Source organism: Trematomus bernacchii, unplaced genomic scaffold (genome assembly GCF_902827165.1).
Source record: "Trematomus bernacchii unplaced genomic scaffold, fTreBer1.1, whole genome shotgun sequence".
Classification (NCBI taxonomy): Eukaryota; Metazoa; Chordata; class Actinopteri; order Perciformes; family Nototheniidae; genus Trematomus; species Trematomus bernacchii.
In genome coordinates this window covers 481,660-502,291 of record NW_022987313.1, presented here as the reverse complement: position 1 = coordinate 502,291, position 20,632 = coordinate 481,660, and the positions used below count along the sequence as shown (strand labels likewise).

The 20,632-nt window shown below is 40.1% G+C and overlaps 1 protein-coding gene across 3 annotated transcripts in view; it reads left to right on the top strand.

Moving 5' to 3' along the window:
• Positions 1-20,632, top strand: part of atrn (attractin) — a 141,646-nt gene that overhangs the window by 57,965 nt on the left and 63,049 nt on the right. For 2 of the 3 annotated variants that reach the window (XM_034113927.1, XM_034114077.1), the window contains exons 18-24: positions 1,304-1,564; positions 3,790-3,927; positions 5,277-5,370; positions 6,641-6,693; positions 8,058-8,152; positions 12,089-12,167; positions 12,607-12,764. In XM_034113927.1, coding sequence (XP_033969818.1) covers positions 1,304-1,564; positions 3,790-3,927; positions 5,277-5,370; positions 6,641-6,693; positions 8,058-8,152; positions 12,089-12,167; positions 12,607-12,764 — 878 coding nt within the window. The remainder of the gene's footprint in view (positions 1-1,303; positions 1,565-3,789; positions 3,928-5,276; positions 5,371-6,640; positions 6,694-8,057; positions 8,153-12,088; positions 12,168-12,606; positions 12,765-20,632) is intronic. The other variant, XM_034114002.1, reaches the window with a different exon arrangement.

Here is a 20,632-nt window from a genome sequence, read left to right as displayed (position 1 = left end):
CAGACAAATGAAAATGTTCTATCATGCTGTTTAAACCTCTGATTAAGTTGCTGCGGCTACATGCAGAACCACCAGCCTCCCGGTCATGAGTTTCAATCTGAGGACGGAAGAAAAACTCAACACATTAAAGAAAGCACAAATCTGAAGTCCGCTCACGTAGCGCTCCTTAATGTTCTTAACCACTTGAGCAAATGTAGCGATCTCCATCAGACTTAAAAGAACGTCCCTCAAAGGCAACATTTGAAATAACTGTGACTCTCTGAAGCGGAGTTTCTTTAGTGTTGTTTTTTAACCTTCATTTAGCCGAGCACATTACACTGTGGCCCCTCCAGTAGATGAGATGGGGATTAATAATCTGCTTTAATAGTTTGATAGCCGAGTCTGCGGCTGGTGCTTTGTTGTGTGCACAGCGCAGCGAAGAACAATTTTCATTTATTTAACCTGGCAGGTCAATTAAGCATATATTGTTGCTACAGCTACACACAGAGAATCCCCTCAAGGGCTGAGAGCTAGGATTTAAAGTATAAGCAAATATTTATAGAGAGCAGCTGGAGAGAGATACATTAACTGTTGAGCCTGATGGAGGTGTTAGTAATTTAATCTTTTGCAAAGGCTAGACCTTATTTACATCACCCAATAAAAAATATACTCTTACCCTACCATTCATAGGACAGTAATTTATATTTGAATCCTTTACTTACACATGGGGAATCACTGAGAACCAGCTCAAGTAAAGGCCTGTTCTCTATAGCGTCATTTTTCAATTATTTCCAATGAAGATTGAGCGCATACTGCCTCGAGAAGAAATGCTGAACCCAGCGCTCTGCTCTTTTTGCATTGCTCCGGGTGCTTCAAATAAAAAATATTTAGCTTTTTTAGAAAAGTGTCCGTGACGTAATTGTAGAAATTGGAGGAAAAGCTTGACCGTGTCTTTAAGACTTTGAAACTATCATAACAATGAATATTGTTCCCATTTATACGGGAGGATAACCCGGGTGGACACTGGATGTTGCTGCCGGTGAGTGTGTGACTTTTCGTCCTCGCTTCGTACAAAGTGTGAGAGCAAGCGTCTTCCAGTTGGATAGGAGTAAAATAACCATGTCAAACAAATATATAGTAGCACGAACAGAAAATAAAGGGGGTGATGCAAGTCTGTCATACAACTGCGGTGATACGTTGTCAAGATATCACTGTCAAAAAAAGCCTTTCTGCCGGCGATATGTGGACAGAGACTTTAAGAAAATATGTCCACACAGTTCTGGAATTGAATCCCATGCATTAATTTGACCGTTTCTTTCTGCAGCGGAGAACTGCTCGGGGTACAGGACCTGCGGTCAGTGTCTGGACCAGCCGGGCTGCGGTTGGTGCACCGACCACAACAACACGGGCAGGGGTCAGTGCATCGAGGGCTCGTACCGCGGGCCCTTCCAGACCGCGGTGCCGGCCCCCTCCACCCTGCCCGGCCTGCCCGCCAGCCCCCAGCCCGCCAGCCCCCAGCCCGCCCTCAACGCCAGCATGTGCCCCAACGAGGCCAAATACAACTGGTCCTTCATCCACTGCCCAGGTACGGGAGCACAACGCTTTCTATGTTATAATCTGATAAATGAATGTCCACTGGCCAACTCAGTGGACATTTTTAAACGACAGCTAAAGACACATCTTTTTAGATTAGCTTTTTATTAGCAACCCCCCACTTTAAATGTTCTTTTAGTCTTTATTATTTACCTACCTTTATGTTGCTTTATTTGTTTTAATCTTTTTATTTGTATTTCTGTTGTACCTATATGTTCATTTTGTTTTATGGGGTTTTATATTATATATTGTTGCATCGACTCAGTTGTCAGTGTTTTATCTGTCAGAGAAACATTATTTATTTTATTTTATTTTTATTATCATACATTTGACCTCTTTGTGTCTATTATCCTGATAAAATGTTATATTTTGCTGCATGTACCTTTTAAAATTCTTAACAAATAATCTGAGGGGAATTTCTTGTTTTTATACGTGTATATGCGTATTGTAATTTATTGCGCTCAATCTTCATTGGAAATAATTTTAAATTACTTGTGATGTCATTTTGTAAAGCACTTTGAGCTAAACGTGTTGTATGAAAAGTGCTATATAATACAGCATTATTATTATTATTATTTCTGTAGACGCATTTACACTAAAAGTTAGACTTGAACAATCAATTGAAATCCCCCCCCTGTGTTGGCCCTGATTTTTCTGACAAAGGCTTTGTTTTTGGGTCAGACCCAATCTAGTTCAAGCAGAGAATTGGGGCGGCTCTGTGCGAGAGTATTTTAAATAGTAATCGCTTACCGAAAATATATAAACGTGTTGTTGAGGAAAGAGTTATTTTAAAGGAAATATATTTAGCTTTTCCCCAGCAATTTGGTACTGCTCTTACATAACAAACGTAAACCTAAAGAAAAAAATCAAAGTAGCAGTGACCGAGATATCTTGACATTAAATATCTTTAAGTGTGGGTCAGCAGGAACAGGATCCTTCATTTCCTAAATCCAACTCAATAGCTCCTTTCTTCAGAGCCCTCTGCCCCCTCGCTGCCATCTCTTTCCAACACCACATGTCCACTCAGGCTTATTGTTGAGGAAGAAAGGCTTCCTTCAGAGCCAAATGAACATTATACAACAGTTTGCTCCGGCTGAATACTAATCCTCATGATGATGCTCAAAGTGCCTGTATAAAAAAATATAAAAACTACTCCAACAACCAATAGGTCTGAAATGTTTGCTCACTCACAGGGATTGTTTTACTTGTTCATTAAAATGTAAAACTAACAGAAAAACGCATGCCTTTTTTAGGCTCCCCTTTTGGTCAGCTCCACAACTTAATGTAAAAACGTTATTTAAAGGGGCCATATTGTGCTTTTTGGAGTTTTCCCTTTCCTGTTGTGTGTTTTATAATATTGATTTTGTGCATGTCAATGGTCTGCAAAGGATGAGGTCCCTGTGTTCCCTCCAAAGGGAGTTTCTCTCCCACAAACTCCCCCCCTGCCTAAAACGCCTCAATTAGACTTATTTGTTTACTTCCGTGACATAATGACATCACTATGTAACACCAACGCTTCTATTGGCTAGCGCTCCAACACATTGTGCTTGATAGGCTAAGGGGCGCGACATCTCCAAGCGGTTGACCAATCACAACAGAGCAGGCCAGCTAACCAATCAGAGCAGACTGGGCTCTGGTTTCAGACAGAGGGTGAAAAGAGGTGCTGCAGCACAGGCAGTATGAGAAAGATAAAGAGCTTTTGAACATTAAAGCATGGAGACATGTCACAGGAGAGACACAACATACAGATATGGGTAAGGAGATAAAGGATACAGCTAAATACGGTACCTGATGAGATGGGAAAACGTTTTTTGGCCGCTAACTAAGAAAGTATACCACTTAATCAATAAAGTTTTGTTATTTTGAGAGTCAGTTTGAGAGTAGGTGTCTTTTGTTAATGAAATACTCTTTTGACTCACAAACTGCAGTTTCTTATTTTTTTGGATTGCGTGTTGTCGTCGATTCTCGTAAGATTTGGAAGCCCCTCAAAACCTAGAAGGCATGGGGAACATCAAAGTAACATCATTTGTCACACGAGGTCTCTGCATGCAGCACCAACAGACAGTTCAGGAACAGATCCCAGACTGCAAATTACTTTCTGTACTCGCAAATTAAAACACAAATTAATTCATGTTTTGGACCTGGGGCTGTTTACTTAAAAAAACGTTTTTGGCGTGTGATGTTCATGCAGTATGTGCTCTGTTTACTCCCTGGCAGCCTGTCAGTGTAACGGTCACAGCCAGTGTGTCAACGAGAGCGTGTGTGAGAAGTGCGAGGACCTGACAACCGGCCGGCACTGCGAGAGCTGCATCTCCGGCTTCTACGGAGACCCCACCAATGGGGGCAACTGCCAGCGTGAGTACCTGTGGGTCGGCTCTGAATCAGGCAGTCGGTCTCTCTGAGCACAGCTTCATTTAACTTGTCAGTGTTTTCACAGTTCAGTTTTATAGCCGCACAGTAAAGCAGTCCCGTGGGATATTTAAGATTTACTCGGGTCTGCAGCTAATGCTGACATCGAGTCGATACGACAACTAATCAATCATCCTTTACTTCAATGGCTTAATTTATCTAAGCAATGTATCACAGCCAACGTAGGTTTTTCCTCTGGTGTTGTTTTAGAATATATATTTAAGTTGTTCTGCATCAGCAATAAACCAGGAAGTGTTATTCATTCTTTGTTTATGCTTCGTCTTTACTTGCAGCAGGGACATTAAAGCATGTTTTCCTTAACCTTATTTATATAACTTTTACTCAAAAACATGCATAATCAACCTTAAAATGGAGATGATGGATAAACCAAAAAGATACAACTGAGACATACAATCACATATCCAGCAGCAGTGGCCCATTGTTACAAAGACTTCTCCAGCTGTTAAAATCACGCGGCTCAGCCATCTCGTAAGATTGATTTACTGATTTAATGCCAAGGATGGCAAACACTAACATCGATACAGGAGTTTTGAAATTGGTCCTCCAAATCACCACACCTAACATTTGGCATCTGTTGACGGATACTGAAACTGTCCCATGGGACGTTAAAGTCACCTCAGAGCTTGAGTGGGAAATGCAGCGTTTAAAGTTGTTTTAACCTCTGTGCACAGACTTGGCGCTGGGCCTAAACGACTGGATATTGGAGCACTATTTTGTATTTCTACCTTGTCCTTTGCTTGATGAATGAGACTGTTCACATTCAGTAAAAGCAGAGTTTACAACTCATACATGTAAACAAGACATGAAAAAGCTTAGATTTGGATGCTTCTTTTTCAAACACGTTCACATGAAACATGACATCTATTGCTCCTATGTTTGTCCAGTGAGAGGGATAATTCCTCTGTTGCTATCCCTCACACACACACACACACACACACACACACACACACACACACACACACACACACACACGCACACACACTGTTAATGTCACAGGAGTTGTTCTAGGTTCTTCATATGCTGTACACAGTATGTAGAGCCCCCTAAGACAAATCTGTGTGTCATTTGTGATAAAGGGATATATAGATCAAATTAGATTTTTTTTTAGACTTTCCTTTCACAAGAGTCGATATATCACCCTCGACATAATATTATACCTTCACGATTCACTAGCAGTCTGTTATTTAGATTGATAGCAGTCATTCAATGTAAAAAAGGAATGGTATTGCTTTACTGATGCACTTAAAGTTTTATGTTTCATGTCTTTTGTTCAGCCTGTAAGTGCAACGGCCACGCCAGCATGTGCAACCCCAACAACGGGAAGTGCTTCTGCACCACAAAGGGCATCAAAGGAGACCGCTGCCACCTGTGAGTTTCAAATGTTCCTTTTTGCTGAATTATATCTTAATTATACCCCAATTATGCAATTAACTACTGGGTATGAGAGTAGTCCGTTTTTCCAGCACATGCAGTAAAGAACTGAACAGTGAGTTTTCCCTGAATTAAAATCCAATTTAAATTCTTAACTGAGGATTTAAATTATTACCCATAATGTTGTTGAATGGCGGTTTTAAGCTACTGTAGAAGCCACAAACAAATATGATATCAACCTCCTTTTTTTGCGGTGTCATGGACAATCACTACACTACCCATAATCCCAATGTGTGACAGAAATGCCACTGTTCACATAGAAATCATTACCACGAATAAGGGTAGGTTTCAAGAGTCTGCTCCTTGGTCTGTTCCTGGATTTCAAACCTGACCATCTTTGGTTTGGAAAACTTAATTTATATCATGAAAATAGTTTAGTGATATGGGTTTCCCGAAAACACGTTTCTTTTCAAGTTTTTCAAGGGTCAACGAGTGGTCCACGCAGTCTTTTACCTTAGGATTCTTTTCAGTTTTTCATTTTCTATGTTGTAAAAGTATTGAAAAAAGTTCAATGCTAAGTCTCGCAAGGACTTTATGTCAATGGAGTAGATGAATGGGAAATACAGCTTTATAAAGTTGGTTGTTGTTGCTTAAACTTGTATGCTGTATACATCTGGATTTGCGCATATTCAAAGCTAATGACCCAATTGAAATTCAAGGATTTTGTTTAGAAAACAAAAATGTTAAATAAACATTAAAGCTAGCATGCTAATATGTTTGAAAGAAAGGCCTACTACCCTGCTTGTCCTTTATCTCTTGTTTTAGCCTTTCTGTAATCACAGCTGTTCATTAGTTTGAGCCACACTAATCTTATCTGTGGCCTTCATTACCATAGGGCTTTCCAAAACCCATTAAAACTTGAGATACAGTGCAGATCCGTGAATGAAAATTAGTCTATTTTTGTCAAAAGAAAGTCTCTGTTAGCGACGTCTGCCAGCTCCATTTCTTTCATTATTCTTCTTTCATCTGTTTCGTTTGCATTGTGGTTTTCCTGCAGCAGACTGAAGGTTGCAACTGTGTGTGTGTGTATGTGTGCATGTTTGTGTGTGTGTTCTCAGCCCTGTTTGGGATGCATGGATTTCCTCCTGTTTTGTTTTATCAGCAATTCAATCGTCCTAATTCACCTTTCTTTCCCCCTCCCTCTTCTTTCATTCCACCCACATTATCGCTAATTTCCCCTCATCTATCGTCCACCTCTCTCTTTCAGGTGTGAGGTCGAGAATCGTTACCAAGGCAACCCCCTCAAAGGAACATGTTACTGTAAGTGGAGGTGTGTGTGTGTGTGTGTGTGTGTGTGTGTGTGTGTGTGTGTGTGTGTGTGTGTGTGTGTGTGTGTGTGTGTGTGTGTGTGTGTGTGTGTGTGTGTGTGTGTGTGTGTGTGTGTGTGTGTGTGTGTGTGTGTGTGTGTGTGTGTGTGTGTGTGTGTGTGTGTGTGTGTGTGTGTGTGTGTGTGTGTGTGTGTGTGTGTGTGTGTGTGTGTGTGTGTGTGTGTGTGTGTGGTGTGTGTGTGTGTGTGTGTGTGTGTGTGTGTGTGTGTGTGTGTGTGTGTGTGTGTGTGTGTGTGTCACACTGCAGATCATTCTCCTGTCATTATTGTTCTTGTCAAATATGATTACGTCCCAGAGAATATGAAAATGCAGAGGGACCATGGGATTTAAATAGCTCTACTTTTTTCTTATTATCTAAATGGTCTTCAAACAAAATTGTCTCCTTTTTATCAACATAATAATGTTATTTAAGAACATGGAAGGAGCTATCAATAATTTAAGTCGACAAAATCATACTTTGGGACGTTTTCTCTTCAGTCTGCTTTAAATGAACAGGCATGTATATTAGAAATGTGAATTCAATTGAATTTTTCTTTATTGATGGAATCATGAAGTGTCTTAGTTGTTCGTAGGCATTGAGAAAATGTCATGCAAACATATAAAGCTAAAACATTTAAATGATTTAAAAATATATAATTAAAATGTAATGTGTAAACAATGCAATTAAAATAATTTCAAAACGTAGTTAACTAAATACATTTTTTAGTATTAGCATAGGCGTTAAGAAAGTGCAAGGAGAGAAAAGTATAATAAACTGAGAGCAGTTTAAATCTTGGTTTGGTAAAAGTTGTCTCATGTAAGGATTTGCTTTTCTCTTTCAAATATAATTGTCAATTCAATTCAATTTTTAAATATATAATCAAAAATAAATAATCAGCAGAAAGTACAGGTAAGTTATTTTTCTGTGCGGGTCTATGAAGTCTGGAATTTAAAGTGGATTTTAGTTCCGAAATATAAAAGGTGTAAAAAATAAAGTAGACGGGAACATTTGACACAAATATAATTTATTTAACCCAAGCCTGGTTTTTGTTTAACTTTGTTTGTAAACTAGTCAACTTTTTTATAAATGATCATTATGATCTGGTTACAGAGAGCTCCAGCTGTTGTCGAATGGCTGCTTGAACACAGAGTCTCTTATTACCTTCATCACAGACAACACACACTAACAACTTCAGGTCCATCTAAGAAAGTGCATGTTCTTGTCTGACTTTGAAACTAGCTTAATGGAGTTTTCCTTCTCCTTCTTCTTTGGCAATCCTCACCCACCCTCCCCCCCGGCTCCATCTCTACCAACAGACACGCTGCTCATCGACTACCAGTTCACCTTCAGCCTGTCGCAGGAGGACGACCGCTACTACACCGCCATCAACTTCGTGGCCACACCTGAGGAGGTACGTGTCTGACAGTGAACGCCCCACCGTCCCAACAGCTGTCGCTCTGTCAGGACTAAAGACTGAAAGAACAGCACCACATGATGAGTTTCTCACATCTCTGTCAAACAACAAGGCTTCTTCTGAAGATACATGCATAACAATAAACAAAATATTAGGGATGTCCCGATCACCTTTTTTTGCTCCCGATCCGATTCCGATCATTTGATTTTGACAATCTGCCGATACCGATTTTTCCCGATCCGATCTTTATGCAATGCATTAAGAGAAAAAAAAGGTAACAGATAACGGCTGGTCATCCAACGCGATGAATTCAGCTATCTTGGCTGTTATTTTTTGGGCCTTTTCACTGTTCTGGGGCAGTTTCTCTTTCCTTTTAAAAGTCTCTGAAAGTGTCGGTTGTTTCAGTGCCGTTACCTGAGTGGCCGCTGTGTACTCGTCGTGTTGTTGTTGGTGTTTGTATTAGATTGGTCGTGTTGAACGTAGCTCTGTTCTTTCCACCACGCGGAACCTCCGCCTTGCAAACATTGCATCTGGCTGTTACACTGCCTTTGCTTTCAATTTTATAATACTTCCAAACTCCTGACATTTTCTCTGTCCCGACTCCCGAGTCACCAGCTGAACGTAGCCTCTCGTTAGCTTACTGCTACTATTAGACACTGCGCCCTGCCCACTCTGTTGCCAGATTTGAGAGAAATAAGCAACCAGGTCTATGAAAACAAGCCCAAAAGAAGCAACACATACATGATGTTGTGTAATTTTAAACCAAAACTAAGGCCTCAGGATGACTTTAAGACGTGAACATGGTCATTTTTGTTTTGTAACATTAACATCCCGATCCCCGATTTTTTTCTCCCGATTCCGATCTTTTGAAAATCACGTGATCGGATCGGGACATCTCTACAAAATATCTTCTTTTCTTTAAGAGAGACCTGTAAAGAAGTAAACAAATGTTGCTGTGTTGAGAAAACCATCAATCTTATTAATGTCTCCAAAAAACTTCTGAGACCAATAGTCCCATTTGACATTGTGTATGGTTTGTTTTGCTCACATTGTTTCAAACCTACAGTATGAAGAGACATGTAATCCATGCTTATCATTGTACAGACGCATGAACCAACAAATGCACAAATATTCACAATATATTATTACATTTGCAATAATTATTGCCTCCCCAATACAAAATACAAAAAAGACTAATCATAATGAATTCAAAGCAGTTGTAAGCAGAGAAACCATTTAGTGGTATCATATGATAATAGTGTCTTTATTCAAATTAAATAATACGACAACTAATACAAAATAATAAAACACGCACTGATGTCATTCTGTCATCTTATCAAATGTAACAAAAAATACAATAAGACTACATTTATGAAGCTCTATTCAAAACAAGTAACAAGGTGCTTTACATACAATATATGATAATTAACTGAGAAGGTACAGTATATAAATGCAATATATCACAAAAGAACAAGTATATAAATGCAATATATCACAAAAGAACAAGTATATAAATGCAATATATCACAAAAGAACAAGTATGCAATATATCACAAAAGAACAAGTATATAAATGCAATATATCACAAAAGAACAAGTATATAAATGCAATATATCACAAAAGAACAAGTATATAAATGCAATATATCACAAAAGAACAACAGTAAAATATGAAAAAGGTAGTCTTACATTTTGTATTGTTTTTTAAAAGTCATTTCCCAACTAAGGGCTGTACAGAAAAATATGAGTCTTCAGGTTTAACCCAGACATTTCCAGGAATGACCTCATAAAGTTGGAAGTCAGATATATATTGAGGAGCTAAACCCCTACCTTAAAAGTGAAATGACATTCCTTTTCAATATATAATCAAAAATGAATAATCAACAGAAAGTACAGTTAAGTTATTTTTCTGTGCGGGTCTATGAAGTCTGGAATTTAAAGTGGATTTTAGTTTCCACAATTTAAGAGGTGTAAAAAAGAAAGAAAAGTAGACGGGAAAATTTGACACACAAATATAATTTATTTAACCCAGGGCTGTACAGAAAAATGAGTCTTCAGGTTTAACCCAGAAATGACCTCCTAAAGTTGGAAGTCAGATGTATATTGAGGAGCTAAACCCCCACCTTAAAAGTAAAATGACATTCCTTTTTAAATGCCCTGAAATCTGAGGTGTTTCTCCTGTGGGTCACGTTATGAGTCAGGCTCGACACTGGCTTCCCCCTCCCCACCCCACCCCCCCTCTGTTAATGGCAGCCTGCAGTGTATCATCGTGTGTGAACTACACACAGATGTTTTCACAGCAAATGAAAAGCCGTCCTGTCCTGTTTACCTGGCTGCAGCATCTGGAGCCGGTACTAACACACACGGCTCTGATTTAATATTCCAGATGGTATTCTTCCCTGACAAAATGTTTCGACAAATGGAAACCCAGGCAAAGCAACTTTATTTATATTGCACAATTCAACACGATGCAGCTTCTGAAAAACATTGCAATGCAGTGCAACCGAAAAACATTAGCACATTTAAATACACTTAAAAACTGTCATTTTGAAACCAAGAAAATAGAAATATTACAAGCTAAAATATAATAAGACAGTTATAAATTACAAAAATAAAATGATAAATGTTACAGAGAAGTGTTAGATATTAATAGGAAATTGACATTTTAGTTACGTCTTGCTTCTGTAATTGTATGTATATCTAAAAAATAAGACAGAACTTGGATTATATTCAGCAGTTATTTAATTAGCCAAATGATGCTGAAGAATTATTCCAAAAAGCAAACTTATATTTTACATATTTAATAATAATTTGAGCAAACATATCAGCTTTTTTACAGAGCCACTTTAAATATTCATCCCCACTGAAGCTTTTACAATTATTAATCACAAACGCAGCCTTTCAATCAGTAAGTAAACATGAATTAGGACTCGTTTAAATCTACTTGACGTGATCAAAGCGGGTATCGCTGCACTTACAGTACAGTACTTTAAGGAAAATCATTTTCAACATTGACTCTTGTTCAAACATTAGTTTAGCTAATGCAGCTTCCATTACCGGCCCAAATGTGCCCTACGCCGCACTATTCATCATAAAGCACAGGAGCTTTTGGACATAGTACAAACGTTCTCTGTAACATGGTGACTTCACTGTGTAACACTCATTCTTCCATTGGATAGCGCTCAAAGGCTAATAGGCTAAGGGGCGGGACATCTCTAAGCGGTTGACCAATCACAACAGAGCCGGCCAGCTAACCAATCAGAGCAGACTGGGCTCTGGTTTCAGACAGAGGGTGTTTCTCAATCTCGAGTACGCTTGCTTGGTAGCACATGTCTTCTGAGTGTCTTGCTTCAGAAGCGAGGCAAGAATACTTCCTGGCATTCGGAAAACAAAGAGTGGAACAGGCTAGCAAGTGTGCAGGTGTGCGTCATATGAGAGGCCCCGCCTTACATTTTCCGCCACAGATTTGGGGAAATTGTTCCGTGCGCAAAGCATTGTGGGGATTTTAAGACCGCGGAGTCTACACATGTGCAGCCTCGAAATTTCTCCAAACGAAGTACGCCGGGCTCGGTAGAATTCCAAGTATGCTGGAGATTGGAACAGTACTTCGGCGGCACTCGATGACGTAGTATGCTTGAAATAGTGGCTCTGGAGCAGCTTTACTCGCGATTGAGAAACACCCAGAGGGTGAAAAGAGGTGCTGCAGCACAGGCAGTATGAGAAAAGTAAAGAGCTTTTTGAACATTAAAGCATGGAAACATGTCACAGTAGAGACACATGATACAAATATGAACCTGCAAATTAGCACAATATGTCCTCTTTAAAGTATCATTCATCGTTTTCCTCTCCTCTTCTTTGTATGATATTGCATAATGACACTAATGTTGATGATGATTGTGACTTCATGCTCTCTGTGTTCTCTTTCCCTCCTCAGCCAAACCGGGATCTAGACATGTTCATAAACGCCTCCAAGAACTTCAACCTGAACATCACCTGGGCCACAAGCTTCAGTGGTAAGTCTCCACAAAAACACTCAGCGCTGAAACAATTAAACAATGAGTAGTAGGCTGCTACATATTCTCTGTCTTCAGAAAGACAAATTGAATGAGGCGGGAAACATTTATCATATTCTGAGCTGTGTTTAATGCAGGAGTGAACGTTAAACTCAAAGTCATTATTTCTATCTCTCTGTAATTACATTTACATAAATTGAAAGAGCTATCATGTTTGATTAGTATCGTTTAGAACTTGGTGGAAAAACGTTATCACATAAAAACGAGTTAACGTTATTGTTTTAACTTAATAAAAAGTTACATTGTATCTCCTGTTTTTCATTTGTCCACCTGCCTTCATCTTATGGGCCTTTTTGTTTTTCCCCTCATACTCAATTTTTCCGACATCCTCACACTTCCATGTCATCATCATCTACGTCATTTCTCCTCTGTCCTCCAGCAGGCACCCAGACCGGGGAGGAGATCCCCATCGTGTCCCGGAGCAACATCAAGGAGTTCAAAGACAGCTTCTCCAACGAGAACTTCGACTTCCGCAACAACCCTAACATAACCTTCTTTGTCTATGTCAGCAACTTCACCTGGCCCATTAAGATTCAAGTAAGCTTTGCTCAACCTAGACAGAAAAATACGTTTGGCTGGTTCACGCTGAAATCTGCTCGGAAGTGGTTGACATTTTTGTCGAGCTTCACTAGTTAAATTAGTAAACTAATACTGCAACTAAAATAAAAAGCACACTTATATTTGTGAGGAAAATGTAGGTGAAGAAGAGGATAAACTAAACGCTAAACCACATCCTGCTTGAATTATAGCCGCTACGTCCAAAAACCAGAATCAACCAAGATTTAAAAAAAAGTAGGGCAATATATTAATAGAGCAAATTAATATAATCTTGTCAGCAGAGCAGCGACAGTCTTTGAGATGCTTTAGATTCTTCTGAACATGGCAGATTTAATTCTGACAGACAGAAAGACACATTCAGCTGTGTCATCTGAGGATCAGATGACGACTGATGTGTCGGGGGAAGAAAGCTGACGGCTTCGATAAGACGCTTGAAATCTATAAATGGGAGGCTTTGTGTGCTGACAATGTGGGACAGCACGAGTGTCGGTGATGGCTGGAATGAATGTGGATAGCTAATTTGCACAGAAAAGGAAAGAGGAAATGACTTGCCATTAGGAGAGCAAAAAGAGAGAAACAATCAGATTGCACTATTTTATTAACGTGTCTCACATTTGGGCCTCTAACATGTAGCCAGTGCAGAAATACAAATAAACAGTTTGACTTAAAGGGGACCTATCATGCAAAATGCACTTTTGTACGTCTTTTATACATGAATATGTGTGCCCGGTGTTCCAGGGAACTCACCAAGTGTCAGAAAACACAACCCTCTCTATTTTCCTCCATACCCAAATCTCTGAAAAAGGGGCTGCAACGGATCTGATACAGACTGATCCAGATTTGAACATTTCACTGACGTCAGTAAAGTGGCGCTACGGCTATTGGGCCAACTCTCCACCTATCAGGGGAATGTGGGGTTGGGCCACGGCCGGCCATTGCCGCTCGAAAGCGCTGGAGACGCTGTAGTACATATGCCAAGCCTGTAAGTGGCGCTGTAGTCTGCCACAAAAGCAGCGAAGAAGACATCCCGCGCATGGTTACCATGGTTACCCTTCTGTTTATTCTCCGCTGTGGCTTTTTTTCTCCCTCCCCAAGGCAAGCGTTTGCTCCCGCTGCTGTAATTCAATGCAATCCCTCCCCGTCGAGGCAAGCACTGTAATTCTCTCCGGTTAGTCCACCAGCAGATGACAAACACCCACCTCTCCGCCTCTTCCAAGGAACGAGGGGACCGTGCGGCAGAGTTTCAGTTAGATTTAGCCGGTCAACATGTCCGATAAAGTTTAAATCTTCCGGACAAAATTAGAAAAGTGCCGGTCAAAGGTCTTCTTTGTTATTTATTGAGCTTTAAAACAAATGAATAATGACTCTATATAATCATATAAGAATAAAACACGGAAGACGGAGATCTCTTTTTCTCCCCCTCTTCTGACTTGATCAGAGCACACGCTCCCCTCTCCTGCAGGGGGGCGTGGTCAGCTGCAGCTCACAGAATCAGCCCCCTGCAAAAACAGGGCTGGAGAACAGCAAATAGAGCGAAATGAGGCATGGCTCAAATGCATGATCTGTTTGGTATTTTGAAAACAGAAACGTATGAATATACCTTATATAGGTATGGCCCTACAATATATCATTTAAATATAGCATGATAGGTCCACTTTAAACGGGACATATCATGCGCTTTTCAGCTTCATACATTCATTTTCGGTTGTTTCTTAAACATTTTACCATGAATAAAAGTTCAAAAAAATCCCAACTCCCACTACAGGTTGATTGAGGTGCAAGAACAAAACATGGCGCATCATCAAAGTTTTTGAAAAAATCCACTGAAATGTCTAATTTCACAGTTTCTTGTTTGGATGGTACCCACATGTATGTACACAAGCACTGTTAAAGTGTGTTTATCATAATATGTCCTCTTTACTAAAACCTTAAAATCCAATAACTGCATGATTTACTCAAGTTAAACATGAGTACTAACCAAAACATGCAACGCTGTGCTGAATATTAACCAACTGTAGCAGCGCTTATGATGCGGAAAATACATGTATTCATGCAGTTCAAATAAAAGCATCTACGAAATTGCACTGCAGGTCTCCTAATGTGCTTTTTATGTGTAAAGTTACGCCATATTTGGGCTTGTGTGTATGTGGGCAAATAAATAAACACATCCAGGGATAGACCCACATATTTTGGATCAAAGTGCAGCAAATCTGCGGTCAATTTCCACTCTGACTGCTCAGCTTGTCTTATTAAAAGCCACTTTTCTACTCTACAAACAAACAAAAAAGGTGGCTGGTATAATGGCAGAATGTCAATGTTGGCAGTCACCAGTACATTTAGGTCAGTGGGGGGAAGAAAGGGGGTGTGTGCAGCACTCTGTGAACCGTCTGATGGAGAGGAAACTGTCCCTCAATAGTTCTGACTGACCTAGGCTGCAAAATTGGGCACTTGGCTTGAATTGCTTTATCTGTAACAAGATACAAATTCAATTAATTTCCATCAGTTTACTCACAGTGTGAATTAACTGACCATTTAATATGTATTAACTCTTTATATGGGGGCTTTTCTGCTAATGCACTCACTCCCTTATACCACAGAAGATGCTTGTTTCTGATTTGCTAGCAGGTGTCCATAACAAAACATACACCTGTACATCTCGTTAATAATGGATTTGGTATCCAAATGTCTTTGCTCAGTTGCCAGTTTTAGGTGCACTTAGCTTAACATCTTATACCATTGATATAACTTTGGGTAGTTTTGACAACACTCAACAGCACCACAAGCCTTGAAAATGTCCATAGAACATACACATTGTCCTGTCCTTGGTTTAACTTGCTGAAACTGCCATGTCTGCCAAAAACCAATTACGGTAAAAAAAAAACAGTTGGAACAAAAGCCTTCATGAAAGTAGTCTTTATTAAAGCGCTAATGTCTTAAAAAGCATTTATTTCAACTGTTGCATAAGAGAGTTACACACCAATGTATTATGTAAACCAATGGGCTTTGGTTAAGGGAGTAAATGAAGTTCATAAGTTGGACAGCAACATTTGTATTAATGCTTTATGAATTTGTTATTTGCACTTTCTAGTGCTGTGTGCAGAACTGGAGAACTGGGAATTTCAAGTGCTTACATTTATGCAGTTTGAAATACAGTTAACTGTTTTTTACCTGTGGTTTATTGCAATGGTATTGGCATAATAATGCACCCTGTAGTGTCCTATAATAATAATATAATAATAAATTCTATTTCTATAGCGCTTTTCTTGAACCCAAAGACGCTTTACATTATGAGGGAGTGTAGACAAACAAGGACAGGCAAAAACAAACAAACCCCTGATATAGAGAATGATGGACTCTTATATTGGATCAAAGACAGGTCACTTGGTATCCTACCGTCAACATATTTGGAAAATGCACTGCAAGTATATCTTACTGAAACATTGTGAATTGGATTTGTTGATATTTGATCAATTCTAACTCTGATCACAAAACTGCCCTACTCTACTACCAGTGCTTTAAATGTGGAGTAGAATATAAATCAACCATTATAGCTTTGTACTCGCATGCCTACATATGAATTTTTCAGGATATGTCTGAGTAGTTAGTTCTTGAGTATGTTTTCAGCTTGATAAAGGATGAATAACTTCAGCATCAATATTAGATTTGAAGCAGTGAGTGAGTGCACGGGGTGTTTTGGGCCTGGATTGTGTGCCTCCCCGATCACTCCTGGAAGTGATTTGACTGGTTGCCCCGAGCAAACTCCTTCCCCCTGCCCTCCTCCTGCAGGGGAGAAACAGCCTGCCTCCATCCTCCATGTCCTGCCTTGTGAGGGCTTTTATTTTCTCTCAGCTTCAGAGCTCCAGCTGCTGGCAGCCAGCCTCAGGAGATCTCCAGCAGAACACAGAGCTGAGTTCAGGGAGTCCTCTCCCCTCTCAGCCTCCTCTGGTCCTCCTCACCCTTTGCCTTGCTGGGTGGGATCATATAGAGGATCCCTGAAACTCAAGCACGTAGGTCTGCTAGCGTGTCATTTCCTCATTGTACTCATGGAGCTTTACCTTCGTCAGCGAGGTAACATTTTCCGCTTGTTTATCGTTCCTTTTCTGCCTCTGCTCCTCGTCTCAGAATTATTTTTCGAACTTGATAACAGCCTCTTCATTTTTCTCTTTTGTTGCCTTTTTCTTGTTCTCCTTGCCTTCAGTGGTCTTTTGCAGTTTGGCATTGGGATGTGTGGGTGCGTAATCGTAGGCGTTCGGCACTCCAGTGTTTGATCGGAGTGTTGGGAAACGGTTCATAAACAGCAGCCGAGAAAGAGCAAGGGCAAAGTGGAATGTTAAGTTGAAACACATGCTGCATTCAGAGTGGGCTGTGTGCAAACTAAGCCCTCGCTCCCTGGCTTTACTGTGCAGCTGTACAGAGCTGTCTCTTTCTCCCTCAGACTCACCACCTCAAGGTTGTCTCTGTGTGCTTTCACATGGCAGGAGCAGTGTTAGCACAGCCTGCTCACCATTTGCAAGAGGGCTTGTTTGTGTCCTTTTGCATTGGCTCCACTTGTTGCTTTCACCACTCAATCTGTTGCATTTAATAAACAGCACACATTGATTTACCCACACAACTGAAAATCTGTTGGAAGATAAAACTATTTACTACCTCATGTGTATTAGATAGGATAAACTAAACAGCTGTTGGATTGCAGGGACGACACTTATATGATTTAATACGTTTGACCCACCAAATTGAGATCAATAACAATGGTTAAAGTGAATTTTCTGATGACTTCATCATCAAAGTAAAATCAGTTGCTCTGAGCTAAGTCAGCGAGGTGTTCTCCCACCCCTCTTTTTTTCCTTCTCCTGGTGAAGAATGGATCTGAATTTAATGATGTTTGTAATGAAACGCAAATCCCAGACTAATTACATTAAAGAGCTGTGATCTCCTGCTCCCTGCCTTAGTGAACATGTCATGATATAGTAGAGATTAGAAAAGCCTCCAATTTAAAACCCCGCTGTGGAGCAGCAGCTGCAGCTATCAGCTCTCTGTGTGGATTGTGGAGTGTTTATCTGGGCCATGCATGGCTGCTGATGGCTGCGTTTTGATACTGATCACAGAGAGGATGGAAACTAGCTGAGAAACTTCGCCGGCGTGCAACACCGTAAAAACAGCCGGCTAATTCATATTTTAGCAGTGTATTTATGCAGACAAATAATATAAAAAAAATAACAAAATGCATATCATTAGATAATATAAACTATGACGAATAAATAAATAATTTTATAAATAGTAAGATAATTGGAAAAATAAAAGTTAGAATTAAATAAAATGAAAAATTAACACATTTTTCTTTTACTGTGTTTTACAGACATAACTCCTGGAAGATATTGCAATGTGCAACTCACTGTAGATATATATGGTTGAACAACATTTAAAGAATTTACAAAATATAAAAAATAGATTAAAAAAACAACCATACGAAATATTTTAGATATAATTATTCTATAATGCAGTACTTTGAAGCTGCACATAACACAAGTATAAATGTATCACTCACACAAATTCCAGCTCCGCCATATTTAACATTCAGTTTCCGTCTGCCCTTCCCTCTTCTGTGGAACCTGTTGAGCCGCCCTCCCCCGGACTGATAATGACGCTTTCCTTCAAACCTCCAATAGAGTTCAAGCGTCTGTCAGAAGCCATTAGAGCCAGAATATTTACCGGCCTCAGTGCCCGGCGGCAGGCTGACAGGCCCTGCTGCGAGATCCTTTGGGGGCCCCTAAAGAGTGGCCCTCCGCTGGGCCCGTAACGAGAGCGTCAGCCCGCCTCCCGGTGACAAAGCTCCACACAGGCTGACACTTGAGATTAGCCGCTACAATAACTGTTATGTCATCTCAGCGAGACAGCATGCTTGTACCTTTCAGAAAAATGCAGTATTGACATGGAGCTCAAATCATTGACTTTTTCGAGTTTAAGTTAGTGTTGTCCTTGAAAAGAGAGGAGAATCTGTCACACTCACAGTTTCAAACTACATTCAATCCTTAATCCATTTACTTTTAACCTCCCATTTACATTCATAAGCACAGGAAGTCACATTTTTCAAACCATTTCCTATTAATTGCAAACGCCTTATTGGCTTCTTAGAAATTCAGAATCATTGAAAAAAAAAATCTTTGTAGTAATTTGTGTACACAGGGAATGCTGTTCTGCTTCTTTGGAGTATTTTGGATTGTAATTTCCAAAATATGTGTGAGAAGTTTTGTGTAAAATGACAGTCAAACGAAATGGGTCAAACAAGTCTAAGTATGTGATTAAATCAGAATTAAACAGAAATGGGATTATTAAGTCAAACATAACGTATCTAAAACTAGAAATGTCCTCCTGAGAATTATATAAATGGCAACTGTAAAAAACCCAAGAGCAGTTTAAACAATAACATATAATAATAAGACTAATCGGAAACAATAACCCTAATGACTCACATTTCCAAAAATATCCCATAACATCGACATCCTTAAAAGAGAGAGCATCTTGTCTACAGACAGTTATTAGTTATTAGAATTAACAACTTATCAGCTAAATAAACACACATGCACTGCTTGGCTAAAAGCTCACAGTCATTGTTGGCATGTTGGGCCCTGATTGACCAACACCTGATCTCAGCAACATTAGTGCCCTTTGTGGGCACTCTGATACCCATTGAACTAAACACCAGACCACAGCAGATGGCGACCCACTGAGACCCACTCTGCTGACATATCTTTGTTCAAGTTTTCTCCTGGTGTTTTGGCTACCTGAACTTCCCTTCAGTGTTCAACAGTCTGCATGAAATGATCACACTGAGGATTCTGCGCTCAACAGTAATCAACAGCAACACATTAGCAGCCAGATGGTGCTGACTACACAAGTAAATTAGACCCCGGGCCCTTCACAAAACACTCACACCCCCTGTCATCTCACCACGGAGACCAATGCTTCTGGCCCTGTGCTGCTATTCTGCAAAGTCACTGTGGATTTATACACACTCCGACCCATCAAGCAATTTCTATGCATGTATTGTACTTTTTGATCACATATTAAGTATTCATAGGCTAATCTGACATGCACACAGCTGGGTTTCCCGGCTTGCGTCTCTTTTTTCTTCCCCTCCTGCTTCTTCTTTTCCACTGGAATTGTATGCAAATCCCCGCTTTGCCACGAATAATAAGCAGGAGCTGTGATTTGTCCAAGGTGTCACCTCGGAGAAAAGACATGTGAGGCGAATTCTGCTGCAGAGCCACGATGTTACCAGAGAGAGGCAGTGTTGTGTTGTATGAATCTGCTCATTGTGAGGCATTTTGAGGGGGTGGTAGGCATATGTGAAGAGAGGAGGAGGAGGAGGTGGAGGAAGAGGTGGTAAAGCACTGCCAATGTTACCCCTGGCAACCTTGATTAAGACAGGATATCGTTAGTACAAATGCTCTTGTGATGATTACATAGTGAATATTTCTGCCCACAGTGCAGGAATGAGGGTTTTTGGTGCAGGCTGTGGGCAGCTGTCGTGATGTCGCTGTGACAGGTGTGCAGTGTGGATACTAGATAAGCAGACAGACTGGAAACATCCCAGTGGTTGTGTTACCATCGGGAAGAATAATCCCTTTTAAATCCGTTATCATTTACACTAGTGATACTCACTTTATGGCCCCGATTTAGCCAGCGATTGGAGTGCTGCATGTCTCGCTGACCATGTTCTAATTCACAATGAAAACACTTTGATTCCAAAGGGTGTTTTGATTTGTACCTAAACTCCAAGAACTAGCTTTGCGAAAGGTCTGCCATGTCTTCTTCGCAAGTCAATCAAGGAAGAATGGGAGTAGGGT